This window comes from Fusarium oxysporum, chromosome III (assembly GCF_013085055.1).
Source record: "Fusarium oxysporum Fo47 chromosome III, complete sequence".
NCBI classification, from domain to species: Eukaryota; Fungi; Ascomycota; class Sordariomycetes; order Hypocreales; family Nectriaceae; genus Fusarium; species Fusarium oxysporum.
The window spans coordinates 1,676,942-1,694,336 of record NC_072842.1 but is presented as its reverse complement, the minus strand read 5'-3'; the positions used below and the strand labels follow the sequence as shown (position 1 = coordinate 1,694,336).

Here is a 17,395-nt window from a genome sequence, read left to right as displayed (position 1 = left end):
GAGCACGGTGGCTTTCGTAATAGCAGTGGGTGAGACGATGTCTCAATTCATTTAGATATCCTTCATCCTGAACTAAAGTAAAAGAACCGGGGCGGTGGACAACCCCAACCAGCGCCGCCCAGGCAAGGTTCAACCAGACCAGACCGCCCGACTGCCTGACTACTTCATTCGTAAATGACTCCCACCTCCTCACCCCCACGTAACCTCGTTCTTTCTTCCTCTTCCTCCTATTTGGCGACCGATAACCAAGCTGTTTGCTATGAGTTCCGACGATGATTTCGAGATCGAAGTTTCCGAACTGGCAGCAGACGATCCTATGAGAGCTTTCTTGCCCACATCGTTTGGGAAGAAATCGAAAGAAGCCGATGTCGCAGCCCAAATCGAAAGAAGTCGCAGAAAAGTCGCAGAAGTCAGTGGTGGAAAGAAGAAGCAAGATTCTAGTGATGACTCCGACAGCGACAACAGCGACGATTCCGACCAGGATGAATTCCCTGTATCACACGAGCTTGTTCTTAAAACTCATGATCGCGCTGTCACCACAGTCTCGCTAGATCCAGCAGGAGGACGCTTAGCAACTGCTTCCACAGACTGTACTGTCAAGTTGCATGATTTTGCTTCCATGACTCCCAGCACGCTGAGATCTTTCCGCTCCGTCGACCCCTACGAAACGAAGGCATCCGACGTTAACTCTCAATCGCACCCTATCCACCGTATAGAATTCAGCCCTCTCGCAGGAGGTGTCTTTCTTTGTGTGTCAGCGCATCCCCAAGCGAAGATACTGTCCCGGGACGGCGATATTATTACAGAATTTGTCAAGGGAGACATGTACCTTCGTGACATGCACAACACCAAGGGCCACATATCCGAAATCACGACTGGAACCTGGCACCCCACTGATAAGAACTTGTGCATAACTGCGGGTACAGATAGCACATTGAGAATTTGGGATATCAACAACAAACGGACGCAGAGAGATGTCGTTGTGTTCAAGTCCAAAGCCGCTGGCTCTGCTGGTCGAACCAAGATGACAGCTGTTGCATGGGGATCTTCACCCCAAGGAAGCAGCAACGTCCTTGTCGCAGCAGCTTTGGATGGCTCGCTGGTCATGTACAGTGGCAATAGTCCTTTCTCACGACCTGCAGGAGAAATACGCGACGCACATAAACCGCAAACGTGGACCAGTGGCATTGATATATCGTCCGACGGTCGCATGGTAGTCACAAGAGGAGGCGATGATCTGATAAAACTCTGGGACACCCGCAAATTCACGAAGCCTCTCGTCACAGCCGCACACACCTCAACCTCAGACCATTTCCCTACGAGCAACATCAAGTATGCGCCAAACTCGACAAGCATCATCACGGGCTCCGTGACCGGCCATCTCCACATTCTGAATCCTGGCAATCTGCGCGCAGAACATGTCACTGAAATAACACCTGGGTCACCACTCATCACAGTGGATTGGCATCCGAAGATTAATCAGATCGTTACAGGTTCAGCTAATGCCGAGACTCATGTCTTGTACAACCCGCAGATGTCGAGTAGAGGCGCTGTAGACGTCATGTCACGAGCACCGAAGAAGCGACATATTGACGACAATCCTGAATTAACAATGGACCAGTCTGTGGGCGTATCTGGTGATGCGATTGTAGTGCCAGGTGCGACAAGAAGCTCAAAGCCATCTGGAGTTACAGTATCAGGCCGCTCTAAAGATCCTCGACGCCCGCACATTCCCCAACAGACACCATTCCAGAAGAACCAGCCGGACGAGAAGCTCATCGCAGAGAATATTCCTCTTGCGCGCATGCTGCACGAAGATCCGCGAGAAGCTCTACTGAAATACGCAGACAAGGCCCAGAGTGACCCTATGTTTACCAAAGCCTGGAGTAAGACGCAACCACAAACCCAATACGCGGAGCTGAGCGACGAGGAAGATGGTCCCGACAAGAAAAGGCTCAAGAGGTGAGACCACTAACACATGCTGGAGGTTGTAGGGGGCTTAGGATTGTGTCTGGAACATGCAAGAGTCCAGTAAGAGCCTACGACGTCTTTAGGCCTCCCTAGCTCGTGTTACATTACCATCTCTATCATTCCGTAACAGCATAACCACTCAGGTAATTGCAACCTTGGAATTTGGCGCTTTTAACGCCTTTTTACTGAGCCGAGAATTACTGTCTAAGGCTCTGCTGGTTATTTCTTTTCACTGAAGATGTGTCTTTCCTTCTCCGGCCTCAGGTTTCGGAAGGACTAGAGCAACCCATAGGTATGGTCTCGGGTATCACGTGCATGTAATCTTAAGCCAGCCAATCCAGAATAGATTTTCAATTACCTAATACATTTTCTTGGCTGCCTCAGGCGCATTTGCAAACTGCCTGGTCGCGGTCGCCTCTTACAGGGGGGGCCGTGCTGAAAAATACTCTGGCTGGTCGACTCAAGACCGCACCAACCATCACGCTGCATCTTGTTCAGTTGTGCCTTCACCACTCCCCATCATCAATCGGCGAGCGCGCGCATCCAAAAAATCGCCAGGGCCCTTTCAAACCATCGGCTCTCATCGAGAGAAACCACCGAATCCGTGTTGCACGCGATTTTCACGCCGCCCCGGTCCCCGGTACCGATTCAATACGCGCCTTGTCGCCACATCGCACACTTTCCCTTCAGTATTCGACCTTCTTTGGACCATCGAGTGTCCATTCCCGTGCCTCTAACAACCTCACTGCAACCGCCGCGTTCCAAACTTGAAGGTTGCTCCACGCCAAGGCTATCCCACGCGCCATCTCCGACGTGTCGCCAATTTCTTGACGACTCCTTCCAACGTTTTCTTGAACATTGTCCTTTTTGCTTCGATTCTGACGCGTTCATTGTCCCTTAATTAATTTCTGCGTCAAGCATTCGTTTTCGCGACGCCGAGGCACGTCCCATCTTGCGCGACATGCCATATAGGTAGCTGCATCTTCACAACTAATTAACCGATTTGACTATCAAGAAGTCAACGCGCCGTAGACTTCATTCATTATGGCGTCGGTGCATGCACCACATGCTGTTCAGCACCCAGGCGCGCCAATGCCTGCTGGCGCGACCAAGCAACAGGCAGAAGAAGTTTTCAGGGTATGCTCTTATCATGGACTTTTTTTTTTTTTCTTTCAATACTATTTATTGCCTAGGACTATGAATGCTGATACGTCATATAGAAACTTAAGCAGATGAAGGAACAAGGCGTGCCACCGTCGGACCCTGAATACATCAAGGCTTCACAGTTCTTGATGAGTTTCCAACAGCAACACAACATGCGACGTAACCAACAGCAATTCCTGCAGCAGCAACAAAAGCAACAGATGCAGAATGCAACAAATGGTACGCCTGCTAACGGTGTTATGTCTGGACGTCCTATGCAGCAAGGCTCGCCCCAATCGACTCAACCCCCTTCTAATCCGCTCGGTGCCTCCGCAATGCCAAACCAAACGACTTCTACTCCTGTATCCACTGGAACGTCTCCATCGACTGCCCCATCTTCAAACCATTTCACGCAGCAACAGCTCGGCCTACTTCGACAGCAGATCCATGCTTTCAAATTGCTGGGGAAAAATGCCGGAGTCTCTCTGCAGCTGCAGCAGGCCATATTCAACCAGCGCCATCGCAGACAGGCCGCCGTCGCCGATGCTGCACAGGTGACCCAAGCGACTAAATCGAACCAGGTAGATTCCGAAGCCAGTAAAGAAGGACAGAACGGACCTGGAGCTGCGACAGAAGATGAGGGCTCAGAGATTCCCAAGGCGCATACATTCAAGACAGTAAAGTCCCCCTATGGCACCAGCATGATTCGCCCCGAAATTAAGTACTTTGATCATTCCCAACGGAAGAATCGCTGGTTCATTCCTGGTGTATTCCCCACTGGTATTGATTTTGATCATTTGCGATACGAGCGAGAAGTTGTTGTCTCGAACAGGATGAGACAGCGATATGCCGAGTTGAAGAACCTGCCTGGTGATTTGGCTCACTGGGACTCTTCCAAGGAGACACTAGAGGCCGACGACTCTCTCAAGCGAAAAGCAATAATTGAGATGAAAAGCATAGCTCTCTACGCCAAGCAACGGGCTCTTCGGGATAAGATCGGCCGTCAAATGATGCATTATGACAACCTCGCCATGACCACAAATCGATCCGGTTTCCGCCGAATGAAGAAGCAGAACGTCCGTGAGGCTCGTATCACCGAAAAACTCGAGAAGCAGCAACGCGATGCCCGCGAAAACCGAGAGAAGAAGAAGCATACCGATTTCCTTCGAGCTATCTACACCCACCGCCAAGAAATTCAAGAGTCTGCTTCTTCACAGCGTACCAAGTCGCACAAGCTCTCTCGTCTCATGTACCAGCAACACTTTAACATCGAAAAGGAGGAGCAGAAGCGTATCGAGAGAACGGCCAAACAGCGTCTCCAGGCTCTGAAGGCCAACGATGAAGAGGCTTACCTTAAGCTTCTTGACCAGGCCAAGGATACCCGTATCACGCACTTGCTCAAGCAAACTGATGGCTTCTTGCATCAACTCGCGTCATCAGTCAAGGCACAACAACGCCAGGCTGCCGAGCGCTATGGTGACGGGGATGATCCGCAGATGGATGATGCCAGTGATTACGATGAGGATGACGAAAGCAGCAAGAAGATCGATTACTATGCTGTGGCACATCGTATTCGTGAGGAGGTTACCGAGCAAGCCAACATGCTTGTGGGCGGTAAGCTCAAGGAGTATCAAGTCAAGGGTCTCCAATGGATGATCTCACTCTACAACAACAATCTGAACGGTATCTTGGCTGATGAAATGGGTCTCGGAAAGACCATTCAAACTATCAGTCTAATCACTTATCTGATTGAGAGGAAACAACAGGCTGGACCGTACCTTGTCATCGTGCCTCTGAGTACACTTACAAACTGGAACTTGGAATTCGAGAGATGGGCACCTTCTGTGAGCCGTATTGTCTACAAGGGACCTCCCAATGCTCGCAAACAGCAGCAAGATAAGATTCGGCAAGGAGGGTTCCAGGTATTACTCACGACATATGAGTACATCATCAAGGATCGCCCTATCCTAAGCAAGATTAAGTGGTTCCACATGATTATTGATGAGGGTCATCGAATGAAGAACTCAAACTCCAAATTGAGCTTTACCATTCAGCAATACTACCACACCCGTTTTCGACTCATTCTCACCGGTACACCTCTACAAAACAATCTCTCTGAACTCTGGGCAATGCTTAATTTTGTTCTGCCGAACATTTTCAAATCTGCAACGACTTTTGATGAGTGGTTCAATACCCCCTTCGCGAACACTGGCGGCCAGGACAAAATGGAACTCACTGAAGAAGAGCAAATTCTTGTTATCAGGCGTCTTCACAAGGTCCTGCGACCCTTCCTTCTCCGTCGTTTGAAAAAGGATGTCGAAAAGGACCTTCCCGACAAGACAGAGAAGGTCATCAAGTGCAAGTTCTCTGCCCTTCAGTCCAAGTTGTACAAACAGATGGTCACCCACAACAGACTTGTCGTTAGTGATGGCAAGGGCGGAAAGACTGGTGCTCGCGGATTGAGCAATATGATTATGCAGCTCCGGAAGCTATGCAACCACCCGTTCGTGTTCGATGTTGTGGAAAATGTCATGAATCCTCTGAGTATCAGCAATGATCTCTTATGGAGAACAGCAGGAAAGTTCGAATTGCTTGACAGAATTCTGCCTAAGTATCAAGCAACTGGCCATCGAGTCTTGATGTTCTTCCAGATGACTGCGATCATGGATATCATGGAAGATTATTTGCGTTACAAGCGATTTGAGTATCTCCGATTGGATGGTACGACCAAATCCGACGAGCGCTCCGACTTGCTTCGAGAGTTCAATGCCCCTGACTCGAAATACTTCATGTTCTTGCTATCCACCCGTGCAGGTGGTCTTGGTCTCAACTTGCAGACCGCTGATACCGTTATTATCTACGATTCCGATTGGAACCCTCATCAGGATCTGCAGGCCCAGGATCGTGCTCATCGTATCGGCCAGAAGAATGAGGTCCGAATTCTCCGACTTATCAGCTCCAATTCGGTAGAAGAGAAGATTCTCGAGCGAGCAAGATTCAAACTGGATATGGATGGCAAGGTTATTCAGGCCGGTCGTTTCGACAACAAGTCATCTGAGACCGACCGTGACGCTATGCTTCGAACACTATTGGAGACTGCTGATATGGCGGAATCCGGTGAGCAAGATGAGATGGAGGATGAAGAACTTAACATGCTCCTTGCACGCAGTGATGATGAGATAGCGGTGTTCCAGAAGATTGACGAGGAAAGGCAGAGAAATTCGCCCTACGGCAATGGACCAGGCAGCAAACCTCGACTTATGGGTGAGGATGAATTGCCAGATATCTATTTGAATGAGGGCAATCCTATTTCGGATGAAACGGAGGATGTTGTATTGGGTCGTGGCGCGCGTGAACGTACCAAGGTCAAATACGATGATGGTCTCACTGAAGAGCAATGGCTTATGGCTGTGGATGACGATGATGACTCTCCAGAGGCAGCTGCGGCTCGCAAGCAAGCCCGAAAGGACAGGCGGGAGAACAACAGGCTCAAGAAGTCTGGAATCTCCAACTCGGTTGATGAATCGCCATCAGGTAGCAGAGCAAGCACTGAGGAGATTGAAACTCCCAAGAAACGAGGTCGTAAACCGGGCAGCAAGAACGAGAAGCGCAAGGCCGAGGACGGTAATGATGAGCCTCCTCCCAAAAAGCGACGTGGGCCACAAGGGCGCCCCAGCAAAGTCAGTCTGGAGTCACGGCTTCCGCCACATCAGCGGGAAGTCTTACAAAAGAGTCTCCGTAACTTGTACGATGCTCTGATGACTTTGGAGGTGGACGACATTGAACCCCCTGAGGATGACGAGTCGGATCCTGGCAAGCGTCTCATCATCGGACCCTTCGTCAAGCTGCCTCCCAAGCGCGACTACGCCGACTACTATCTCATCATTCAGAATCCTATCTGCATGAACCAGATACAGACTCGGATCAAAAAAGAGGAATACACATCATTAAGTGGACTGCGAAAGGATATCGAATTGATGATCCGCAACTGTCAAACTTACAACGAGGATGGAAGCATTCTGTATCAGGATGCTAAGGTCATGAACGTAAGCATACATTGTCCATGGTTGTTTGTCTGATTTGTCGCTAACGTGATATAGGAATTCTTTAACTCCAAGTACCAAGAGGAACTGGCGGCGCATCCTGAACTTCAAGAACTTGAAGAAGGGGGCAAGGACAGTTCAGTGGCGCCCTCTGGAGGTGGCGGCACTCCGCAGCCCAGCGGCACCCGCATCAAATTGATTTCTAGTGGCTCGAAAGAAGCAAACGGCGGTAGCACGGCTGCTCAAAGCGACGAGGAATGAAAAATGCGGCTGCCGAGGGGAGCACTGTTGATCGATGAGATCGGGCCGCAAAATAGCCTGTAAAGTTGTATCGCCCAAAGCGGCGATTGTTTGATGATATATGCAATGGCGTTCGGCAGGACAGGTGTCAATAAACAACATGCGATCAAGGAAAGAGAAAGCGAAGGGAATTGAGGATCAAATACCAATACAACAGACGCATCGACGGAAGTCGTTTCATGGACCTCCCAATGGACGACTCTGGAGTGCGTCAAACCTGCAAGGGGATGGCGAACTTGCACTGCGTGTTTAGATAAATAGTAGGATGTATTTTAATTAGAAGCCTTACATGCAGTAACTTTTATTCATCTATCTGTCTATAACGTTGACAGCGGTGGTGAATATTTGACGCGATAATATTCTGAGTTTGATAGTACAGTACAGGTCAGGTGTCTTGAATCTGATGCTTCCTCAACCCAGCCAGCTCAGCTCTCTGCAATAAACTTAGACTTGTTCTCATTCGCCACACCTCCGACACGCAGACAGTCTTAGCTGGACCTTCGTCGACGTCTGCTTTCCGTTAGATCGATCTTGATGGACAAAACTTCATGATGAAGAAGACTCTGCTTCTTTGTTTTATTCATGGTTTCAAGGTATATACGCCCATACTGTGCCTCTACCACTCTCTGCCTCGTGTGTCGTCATAGTCAGTCTTAGCCATAATACTAATTTTCTTAAGGGCGGCGAGGACACGTTCGGCGTTGATTATCAATTCACCAAGGACCTGCGCGATTTGGTAGGGGAAGCCTTGCCAAAGGTTAATGTTGAAGTGGTTGTTTATCCCAAATATGAGACTCGTGGAGATTTGGGCAGTTGTGTGAGTCGCTTCCGCGACTGGTGAGTATTCCTTGCTGGACTGCTGCTGTTCCAAGGGCATTAGCTAAAAGTGATTGCTATAGGCTTCAGGACAAGGTCATCGACATGGAGGTCGCAGCTGGCACACCGTCGCCAACGATAGAACCTTCAGTGCGAACCATCCTCGTCGGCCATTCCATGGGTGGCATCGTGGCGGCCGAGATGCTCATCGGCTTAGCTTCTGAGAAGCCTATCTACACAGAAGACGGCATTCAAAAGTCTGAGAAACCAACTTTCAATTCCCTCATGTTTCCCTACATCCAAGGTGTTCTCGCCTTTGATACTCCTTATCTTGGCATATCTCCTGGCGTGGTAGCTCACGGTGCAGAGGATCAGTACCAAAACGCTGCGCAGGCTGTAGGTGCAATATCGCAGCTGAGCGGCCTCGGAGCATCACTCTGGGGCGCCAAAACAGCAGGCTCCCCTTCAACATCGCCCGCTCCCCCGAAGATAGCTGGAGCGCTGCCAGCTCCCTCCGCATCTGGTGGCAATTCATGGCAAAAATGGGGCAAAATGGCCATGTACGCTGGCGCAGCTGGAGCGGTAGCAGCTGGAGGTGCTGCAGCATGGATGAAACGCGACCAACTAGGTGAAGGTTGGTCTTGGGCGTCGTCGCATCTCGAATTCGTGGGATGCCTTGCTAGAGGAGAAGAACTGCGCAAACGAGTGGCGTGTCTTCTTCAGTTGCGAGAAGAGTTAGACGTGGGTTTCGCCAACTTATACACTCGTCTTGGTAAAGCAGCGCCGTCGAAGCAGATTAACGTCGTTGGTACCGTACTGGGACAGGACAGGACATTCTGCAACCTTCCCAAAAAGCAGCCCGGAGGGGTGTGGATGGAAGCCATCAACAACAAGGCAACGGATGAGGCTGGAGCACATATGAGTAAGTTAAGCCGCTCGAGGGTGAATCGTTATACTGAGACTGTTTCCAGATATGTTTACGCCGAGAGAAAACCCCGGGTACAACAAATTGGCACAGGATGCCACTGAAGTGATTCGTGGGTGGTTACAGAACGGCTGGTATGAGACGAGTGCTGAAGAACCACTCCTGTTGCAAGAAGCACCATTGACTGAGGATGGTCTTTCGCCCGAGACTCCAGACGTCGAAAAGACTGTTTAACCTGCTGGATTTCTGTTTCCCTAATTAGATAGATCTACCCCTATACTATACAAATACATGAATCACATCGAGATAGTTCTTGGTTCCCCAAAGTCTTCCAGCTGTATGCTATTCAATGACATTCTTCTCTCTTCTTTTCTATACCGTCTAGATTCCTTTTATTGAGCCTTCTGACCCTGAGCCTTCAGATTTCGCATGACCTTGCGCCTCTGGCTCATCATATATGTATACAAGACATAAGATCCTATGCAAAGTTAGGGTTACAGTCACACACTCAGTCTCTTTTAGCTTACCAGGAACATAGATAGCCAAGATGGCGTAAAGTGCCCACTTATAGAGTTCGTTAATGTGGCCCGCAGGCTCAGTAGCGAACCAGATGAGGGTGCACTCGCTGAAGATTCCAATGGGGTAGAGCACAAAGAAAGTGTTGTAACGCAACCAAGTAAGAAACTTGGGCTGGTAGCCGGACAGCGAGAGAGCGAAGAAGGAATAGCGGATTATCTCGGTGACGGACCAAGCGATGAGCATGGACGAATAAAAGGGCGAGAGGGCCAGGAAGGGGAAGACGTCGACGATGGCCCAGACGAGCAGGAAACGTGAGGCGACCTGCATAAGAGTGGTCATAAGGGGAGCGCGAACGACGCCTGTGGGGCGGCATTTTATGTTAATATATACCACAATGTCAAGGAGCAGGAGAATCATACCGAGCAGCGAATGCAGCACCTCCAACCCAGCCAAAGTCTGTGTCCATTTTGTATATTGGCCAGTATTGGGATAGACGTACTCAGGTCCATAGGCACTGACAAGCATGGCGGTGCGGCCGAGCACAACGGACCATAGCACAGCTGAGATGAAGTTGTAGAAGATCAGATAGGCCTTGTTTGCTGTTGAAGCCTGTTTCAGGGGTCGCTTTGCGGCCGCAGTATTGGAGGCCATTGCTGCTGAGATATGGGAGTCGGGAACTTCAAAGTCGAGCAGTAGACTACAGCTGGATCGAATGAGTGACTGCGAGTTAAAGGCAAAGTTGGACCCTTGTGTTAGCGTGTGTGTTCACGATGGAAAACAGATGTTGAGGATGCCATTTAATGAAGAAACCTCGAAATTCCTTATTAGGCTTAGCGCCTCGGTGTTCAATGTTTTTGGTGGGGATAGCGAGTTGCCTAACCCACTGCAATCCAGATTCACATGCTAACGAATATCTACACTCTACTCTCTATGAGACAACATCATCACAATACTTCACCTCGTTGCTCTAGGGTAAGAAATCCCTTCTTGAATCATACGTTGGCTTGTCTCGTACTAATACTACGCCATTTGAATGCAGAGGTACTCTAAGAGCGAGGTCTGTGCGTGCTGACCATGATGTTCTCAACAGAGTCGACTCTCAATACGTCGCAGTCAGTCTCTGGACCAAGTAGTCACCACTATTGATACCTTCATACTTCTTATCTTTCTCCGTACCGAACGTCCCCGGAATCGCCTCAATATAGCTTCTGAAGTTGGGGTTACAAAAGTATCTGCCACCAAGTTAGTCTGACAACGCCACAGGTAAAACACTACTATACTCACGCAATGCTGTAGCGGGGTGGGTAAGATTCAGCTTGCTTCTGCGGTGGCTCAACAACTCTATGAATAGTGCTCTTGATGGTATCGTTGCTCCATCTCGCAAGCAAGTCGCCGGCATTAACGACGACTGTGCCTTCGATTGGTGTCGCATCGACAAATTGTCCTGTTGGACTCTTGACTTGGAGTCCCCCTCGAGCATCTTGGAAGAGAAGAGTGATGGATCCATAGTCCTGTTCTGGGGTTAGGGCGAAACTCGTATGATCAGGAGAACTTACGCTATGTGCACCAGCTCGAACTGTGCCTGGATTCGTTTTGAAGATATTGGACTGGACGGCTGGATAATGCAATAGCCGCAGCGTATTGTCTCCGACGTCGACAAAAGAGTCAAAGAATCTATCATCGAGCCCCATTCCAACAGCAATGGCCTTCATGACCTCCACGTGCAGTTGGCGGCACTGCTCAAAGAATCCAAGCATGTCCTTTCGAAACCCAACAAGGTCGCCGGTTTCTTCAAGCCATCTATTCGGATATCCGGGCTCATCTTCACGGCCAATCTCAAGACTCTCTTTCAAGTCCGGCAAAGCAGCACGCACTTTCTCAACCTCCTGGATATCCTTGAGCTGACTGACTTTCTCGCGCCCAGGGGCTGAATAGCCTCGGTTTGCCTCTGGAGTTGTCCAGACTACCTCCATCTTCTTCTCCAGGGGCTCATTGAAGAAGCGGGCTGATAGATTAAATGCATGCTGTAAGTCTTTGGGAAGGATGGGATGGTTTTTAAGATAGATGAATCCAGCTGTTTTGAAACCGTCAAGAATGGCATTGGCTGTTTCATTACGCTCTACGGGAGTTCCGCTGAGGAAGCGCGAGAAGTCAATGAGCTTGAAACAGGAGAGGCTTAGTTGGTAAGAGTTGCAGTCTGCTGGGCATTGGATTACTGACGGGAATTGATAGACCCTCCTTGCTCACAGCTAAACCTGAGGCCATGGCAATAGCACTCGTAGAGGGAAGATAATATAGTCGAGAAGAAAAACGAATAGAAAGGAATTGCAGTATTTCAAAACAGGTTGCAAAGAAAAAGAGTCGTGGGGGATGTCTTCAAGTTTGCCGGCATCTGCTAGCTACATATACATAGGCACAACACCTCTAATACAGGCCGATAAGCGCGACGGCACATTCCTCGAGTTGGCAATTAGAAACGAAAGAGGCTTACCGGCGGCCAACGCCTGACCCCTCAACGGTTACTGATAAGCAGGTGATAGGACATCGCAAGGTTATAGTGATAACAGCCATGCGGGGTTGGTATCAATCTCAATCGCTCCCCAGTAGCATCTTATGCGTGTCTCTCAACTTGGGTAAACCGATTTGTTGATCTGCAACGTTGCTGCGGCTTGGCCCGCAAGAGCTGATAGTGAGTGTGTGCTGGCTGTGCCTCGTCCAGACATTCTAGTTTGCTTCTTTACTCACTCGGAGCTATGTGCAATTTCCAATCTCACACTTCTACCATTGCCTCTTCTCAGAAGCCGAAAGACCATGTCGTCCTCTTCCTCCCTCGTGGTAGACATACACACACACATGTACCCTCCCTCATATATCCGAATCCTGGAATCGCGTTCTAAAATCCCCCTCGTCCGCAAGTTTTCTCAAGCACCTGATCCAAGACTCATCCTTCTGGAGGCTGAGGTCAAAGCATTGGAAGAAGCGACACAAAACCCTGAGGCAAAACCACCCGGACGGCCTCTAACGTCGCACTATGCATCACTTGCGCAAAAGTTGCACTTCATGGATACGCACAAGATTGATATATCTGTCATATCCCTAGCGAACCCGTGGCTAGACTTTCTAAGCCCTTCAGAGTCCGGCGCAATCGCGCAGTCCGTCAATGAAGAATTCTCGCGCATGTGCAGCGACAACCCTGGAAGACTCTTTTTCTTCGGAACACTTCCTTTGACAGCAGCTCTCGAGACTGTGCTGGCCTCTATAGAGCATCTTCGGATCCTCAGATACTGCCGTGGGGTCATCCTGGGCACTTCAGGGCTCGGGAAGGGCCTAGACGACCCTGATCTTCTCCCCATCTTCGAGGCTCTCGCAACAACAGGACTAACTGTTTTCCTACATCCTCACTACGGTCTCCCGAATGATGTCTGGGGACCTCGAGCGAGCGCCGAATACGGCCATGTGCTTCCCTTGGCCCTCGGTTTCCCTATGGAGACAACAATCGCCGTCGCCAGGATGTACTTGGCTGGTGTTTTCGACAAAGTCCCAGAACTGCGCATGATCCTCGCTCACAGTGGTGGAACCCTGCCTTTCCTCGCTGGCAGGATCGAAAGCTGCATCGCGCATGACGGGCAGCTGCTTCGTGAAGGCAAGCTAACCAAGGACCGCCGAACAGTGTGGGAGGTGTTGAGGGAGCAGGTTTATCTTGATGCTGTTATTTACTCAGAAGTTGGGCTCAAGGCGGCTGTCCAAGCTAGCGGTGCTGATAGGCTTATGTTTGGCACAGATCACCCCTTCTTTCCACCACTTACGACTGATGAACAGGGGGAATGGGAGAGCGTGAGCCTGAACGCAGAGGCCGTTGCTCTTGCAGTAGGACAAGATACAGGGGACTTCAAGAACGTTATGGGGATGAACGCTGTCAAAATATTGCGGCTCGACGCAGAATCGTGATTCTAGGGGCATGTATTAGCGCGAGATAAAACACCCCTTGTGTATAGACATAGCTACCAACCTTGATCCGTGTCCTTTCTCTAAAAGACTTTCCCAGTTACGAAACAGATGTATGCTCCGCAAATCGAACCTCAGCCTGGTGTATCCTCGTTTTGGCATCCAGTAGACCTTGCTCCGCTTGTTGGTACTCTTCAGGGGTCGCTTCTTTCTGCCGTAAATTCCTGACTGCCTGAACCGCGCGGAGTTTGTCGCAAACAAGCTCCCAGTAAAACTTTTGTTCAGTACCGAAGTCAACCGGGAAATCGCCTGGTACATCCATGACACCATTGATCGGTCCAGATGCAGGCTTGCCGTCTGCAGCCTCCGCGGCCCTTCGTGACTTGCGCAGAAACTTCTCTCTCGCCTCGTCCTGTTTCTTCTTCTCTTTCTTCTCCTTCAGTCGTCGGCGTGCTTCCGCAAGGTCTTCGACTTCTTGCGCAGCAGCGGCTTGGCGCCTTTCCTCCTCCTCGCGCATGCGTCTCTGTTCAACCAATCGTGACCTCTCCTTCTCGATCTCTTGCTTCTCCCGCTGCTCCTTTTCCTCTCTCTGTACCTTCCAAGCATTCTCTCGCGCCTCGAGGTCGTCAACGAAAGCCTTGCGCTGCTTGTCCATGGTCTCGCGCTCTTGTTTTCGTAGCAGGGCAGCCTTGATGGCGCCGTCGTAAGCGCCGCGCGCCCCTGGTTCGGATAGGATGTCGCGGGCGCGTTCGAAAAGCTGCCATTTTTCCGCATCGAAGTTGTCGCCTGCTTTGTCGGGATGGTATTTCAGAGATCGCTTGCGCCATGCGCGATGGATGTCTTCCTTTGGTGTTAGGGCATCGATGCCGAGAAGTTCATAGAGGTCTACATCTTTGGAAGCATATTCTTGAGCGAACTGCAGCAAATCGGCGGCTTTTGTGTCAGACATATTGAGCCTGCTGGATCATATGTTGCTCGTAAATAACTGTTCGAGTGTGTGGAGAAAGGCAGAAGCTTAGACAATAGACAGGCTTGGTTGAAGAATCACGAAAGCACGTGACCTCAGAACCATGAAGCCTTTGAGATGGAACTGTATTTGATAAAAGATTATTAAGATGGATGAACATCTTGTGTCTCAAACAATCCACTTATTATGACTGACTTTCCAAATGCGAGGCGTTGGCGCCTCGTATGGCCCAAAACATATACCCATCCTAAGCGTCAGAAGACTTGCTAAGGTCTTAGACCTGGGTGAGAAAATAAACTCTTCAGAGGGTATGCTAAACTCATCATAAGATATCATAAAATATTATAATATTATCTAAGTCTTTTCACCCCTTAGGACTTAGTCAGAGGTTTTCTGCCACCTCCTAGCCATCAAGTCAGAGCCTTCAACTATTTATCGTGTCCGCAAAATGATACACATTCGGTGATCCTGCTGACAAGTTGAGTAAGTATCGTTCATAGGGTCCTAAAGGCTCTTCAACCATTATTCGTTGTCTTGTCTCTTTGGGGCCATCACTCTCGTTGCCGACGTATTCCCAAACCCATCGCCCCTTCGACCAATCGTTAGGATGGCCCATATGATCTTTTCCACCGTTCGGACACCAACCAGGCTGGAATGGAACTGGATCGGTATATTTCTGCCGCGTTCGTTTGAGTTTCCAGTTACTGAGCAAAGCTGGGCAGTCCCAGACGTGCTCATCATTCAAGCCGAGACCTTTGCAGGCAAGCCTGATTCGTACGGAGCTGTGTATTCGCTCGTTTGTATCAAGAAGGTATCTTGACTTATCGCATTTCGATTGGCGGTCAGTCGGTCTATACAGACCTGGTGTACGAACTGTTTGGCCAGAGAGTTTGTAGAGGAGGCCTGGAGCCTTACTTATTGTCCCTAGTCCCCAAGGCCTAAATGGGCGGTTGTTCTCGTAGATTGGATTTATTGCCCACTGGCGCTTCTTTGTTTTCTCTCTCCTCTTCCTCGACTTTATGCTAAGTTTTGAGGGGGTTTTGTGGTAGAATTTGAAGTTCTGGAAGAAGCATCGTTCCAGTGCAGGGAGGTCGAACTCAACCCCAATGGAAGCCAGTTGGTCCATCATCCCTATTTCCAAGTCAGTGTCTAAGTACAAGGTAGTTTGGCTTAAGCTGCAAGGAATCCTCACATGCAAGTGTGATGTTTGACATGCCCTGATCTTCCCATCCGCCACCACAGTTACCATGGTTCCCAGGAAACCATACCTGCCTGAGATCTGTTGTGTATTTGTTCTCCGGGAGCCTCTCCCAGACCGCTGGTGTGAAGGGGGGCCTTGTTTCATCCAGGGCGAGGGCCTGGAACGCATGTTCGATTCTATCTGACAGATTTGTGTCATGCCACTTAAACGTACGAAGCTGGTCAGCAACCCGAGTTCTTGAAGATTTGGAGGTGAGACTTATTCGTCATTGTCGGCACGAATTCCCAGTTTCTCCAGCCATAAAACTCTAGGAATTCCGAGGCTACCCACGGTATCCCAGACGCCCACTGCTTTAATGGTGATGATGTCGCCTTCTCCTTCACTCCGCCTCACACGAGTGTAGCCGAGTTGCTCCAAGCGAGCCCTGTAAACGTCTGCAGCGTCCTTCCCTTTGGGTTTATTAGGGAATGGAATGTTAGGGAAGGGATCTTCATAATCATCGTCCATCCAATGCTGCATATCTTTGAAGATAGGATAGAAGAACTCAACACCTTCCCGCGTGAGTAGGCCTAGATTGCCAATCATGCCTGCCACAGAACGGACTGTAAAGGCACCTCGGGAGAAACCAACAAGTATTATTTCATCGCCATCCATATAGTTGGAACATAAAAACGAATATGTCTCCCGCATACGCTAGAAGAAACGGTCAGCCAATATCCTTCATACCGATGCTCCGACAACCCTCACCTCTGCGAGTCCCATACCAAAGGCACCGCCAGTAATACTATCGAGTACGTTGCTACCTGTACCAACGCCTGACTCATAGTTGACAACTTGAAGCTTGCCATCGTTGCACCTCTTCTCAAAGCAACGGGATATTCGAGTAACGTTAGAAGGTATCTGAAGAGAGCCTTCTTTTCTTAGCAAGCCGGCTTCTTCGTAGCCATTGTCACTATCCATCCAGGTGCCATCGCAACAAGCGATCAACCGCTTGATGGTCTTAGGGGTAGTTTCTGTAGCCATCGTAGAGATACAATCTCCCGCGGGACGTGCGTTTCAGACGTCAAGAAAATAATGAGATGGTATTCGTTAAACGATGGTTACGATGTAGAAGTTTAGTGCGGCAGCTTCGACTATTAAATAAGTCCAGAACGGCATAAAACAATGATGAAGGCTGAAGACTCACAAATGCATCACCGAGCCGTCAAATGTCAGCTCCTGAGAACTTTGCCATCCATGAGATAAATTAAGCGACAGGCCAAGACTATCCCCGGTCTCAACCACAGGGCTGAGGCTCGCGAGATTACATAGTGTACAGTCAGACGACGATCCAAGTGTTAATTCCACCCTTCCAGTAAGCCAAGGTCGCAGCAAAAGTACTCAATTCGAGGTCGCTGGTTTAATTCAATTGCAAGACTAATCAAAGTCCGCGAATGGGCTCTTGCAACCCAGCCCTTGTTGTATGGAGACATGGCAAAGTTGGGGTCCGCAGCAATGCAAGCTGTTGCTTACTGCCTGTTTACCTGCTAAAGAGGGCAAACACAGCGACTTGAGCCCCTTGTCCA

The 17,395-nt window shown here is 49.6% G+C and overlaps 7 protein-coding genes across 7 annotated transcripts; 4 read left to right on the top strand and 3 right to left on the bottom strand.

Annotated features, from left to right (window-relative positions):
- The first annotated feature begins 28 nt into the window (after positions 1–28).
- On the top strand, positions 29–2,373 carry FOBCDRAFT_217476 (WD40-repeat-containing domain protein). Its single transcript, XM_031175950.3, has one exon. The coding sequence runs from the start codon at positions 260–262 to the stop codon at positions 1,964–1,966; it is 1,707 nt and encodes a 568-aa protein (XP_031047083.2). The 5' UTR covers positions 29–259; the 3' UTR covers positions 1,967–2,373.
- Positions 2,374–3,015: 642 nt separating this feature from the next.
- FOBCDRAFT_131033 (SNF2 family N-terminal domain-containing protein) lies at positions 3,016–7,418 on the top strand (the record flags this gene model as incomplete). The annotated part of the gene is made up of 3 exons (XM_031175949.2): positions 3,016–3,108; positions 3,192–7,160; positions 7,215–7,418. 3 exons carry the CDS (start codon positions 3,016–3,018, stop codon positions 7,416–7,418), a joined length of 4,266 nt encoding a protein of 1,421 aa, XP_031047082.2.
- A 488-nt stretch (positions 7,419–7,906) lies between these two features.
- Positions 7,907–9,471, top strand: FOBCDRAFT_316834 (uncharacterized protein). The gene is made up of 4 exons (XM_031175947.3): positions 7,907–8,050; positions 8,137–8,294; positions 8,357–9,195; positions 9,245–9,471. Exons 1-4 carry the CDS (start codon positions 8,006–8,008, stop codon positions 9,430–9,432), a joined length of 1,230 nt encoding a protein of 409 aa, XP_031047080.1. The 5' UTR covers positions 7,907–8,005; the 3' UTR covers positions 9,433–9,471.
- A 119-nt stretch (positions 9,472–9,590) lies between these two features.
- Positions 9,591–11,982, bottom strand: FOBCDRAFT_198442 (uncharacterized protein; the record flags this gene model as incomplete). Its single annotated transcript, XM_059608916.1, has 6 exons — positions 9,591–9,676; positions 9,726–10,394; positions 10,867–10,949; positions 11,002–11,228; positions 11,274–11,876; positions 11,965–11,982. The coding sequence occupies 6 exons, from the start codon at positions 11,980–11,982 to the stop codon at positions 9,591–9,593; spliced, it is 1,686 nt and encodes a 561-aa protein (XP_059466934.1).
- Positions 11,983–12,297: 315 nt separating this feature from the next.
- FOBCDRAFT_21116 (uncharacterized protein) lies at positions 12,298–13,714 on the top strand. Its single transcript, XM_054703766.2, has one exon. The coding sequence runs from the start codon at positions 12,529–12,531 to the stop codon at positions 13,663–13,665; it is 1,137 nt and encodes a 378-aa protein (XP_054559741.1). The 5' UTR covers positions 12,298–12,528; the 3' UTR covers positions 13,666–13,714.
- FOBCDRAFT_21117 (uncharacterized protein) lies at positions 13,715–14,650 on the bottom strand. The gene has a single exon (XM_031175944.3). The coding sequence runs from the start codon at positions 14,609–14,611 to the stop codon at positions 13,763–13,765; it is 849 nt and encodes a 282-aa protein (XP_031047077.1). The 5' UTR covers positions 14,612–14,650; the 3' UTR covers positions 13,715–13,762.
- A 403-nt stretch (positions 14,651–15,053) lies between these two features.
- Positions 15,054–16,853, bottom strand: FOBCDRAFT_258253 (uncharacterized protein; the record flags this gene model as incomplete). Its single annotated transcript, XM_059611218.1, has 4 exons — positions 15,054–15,778; positions 15,822–16,039; positions 16,093–16,523; positions 16,557–16,853. 4 exons carry the CDS (start codon positions 16,851–16,853, stop codon positions 15,054–15,056), a joined length of 1,671 nt encoding a protein of 556 aa, XP_059464412.1.
- Positions 16,854–17,395: the final 542 nt, after the last annotated feature.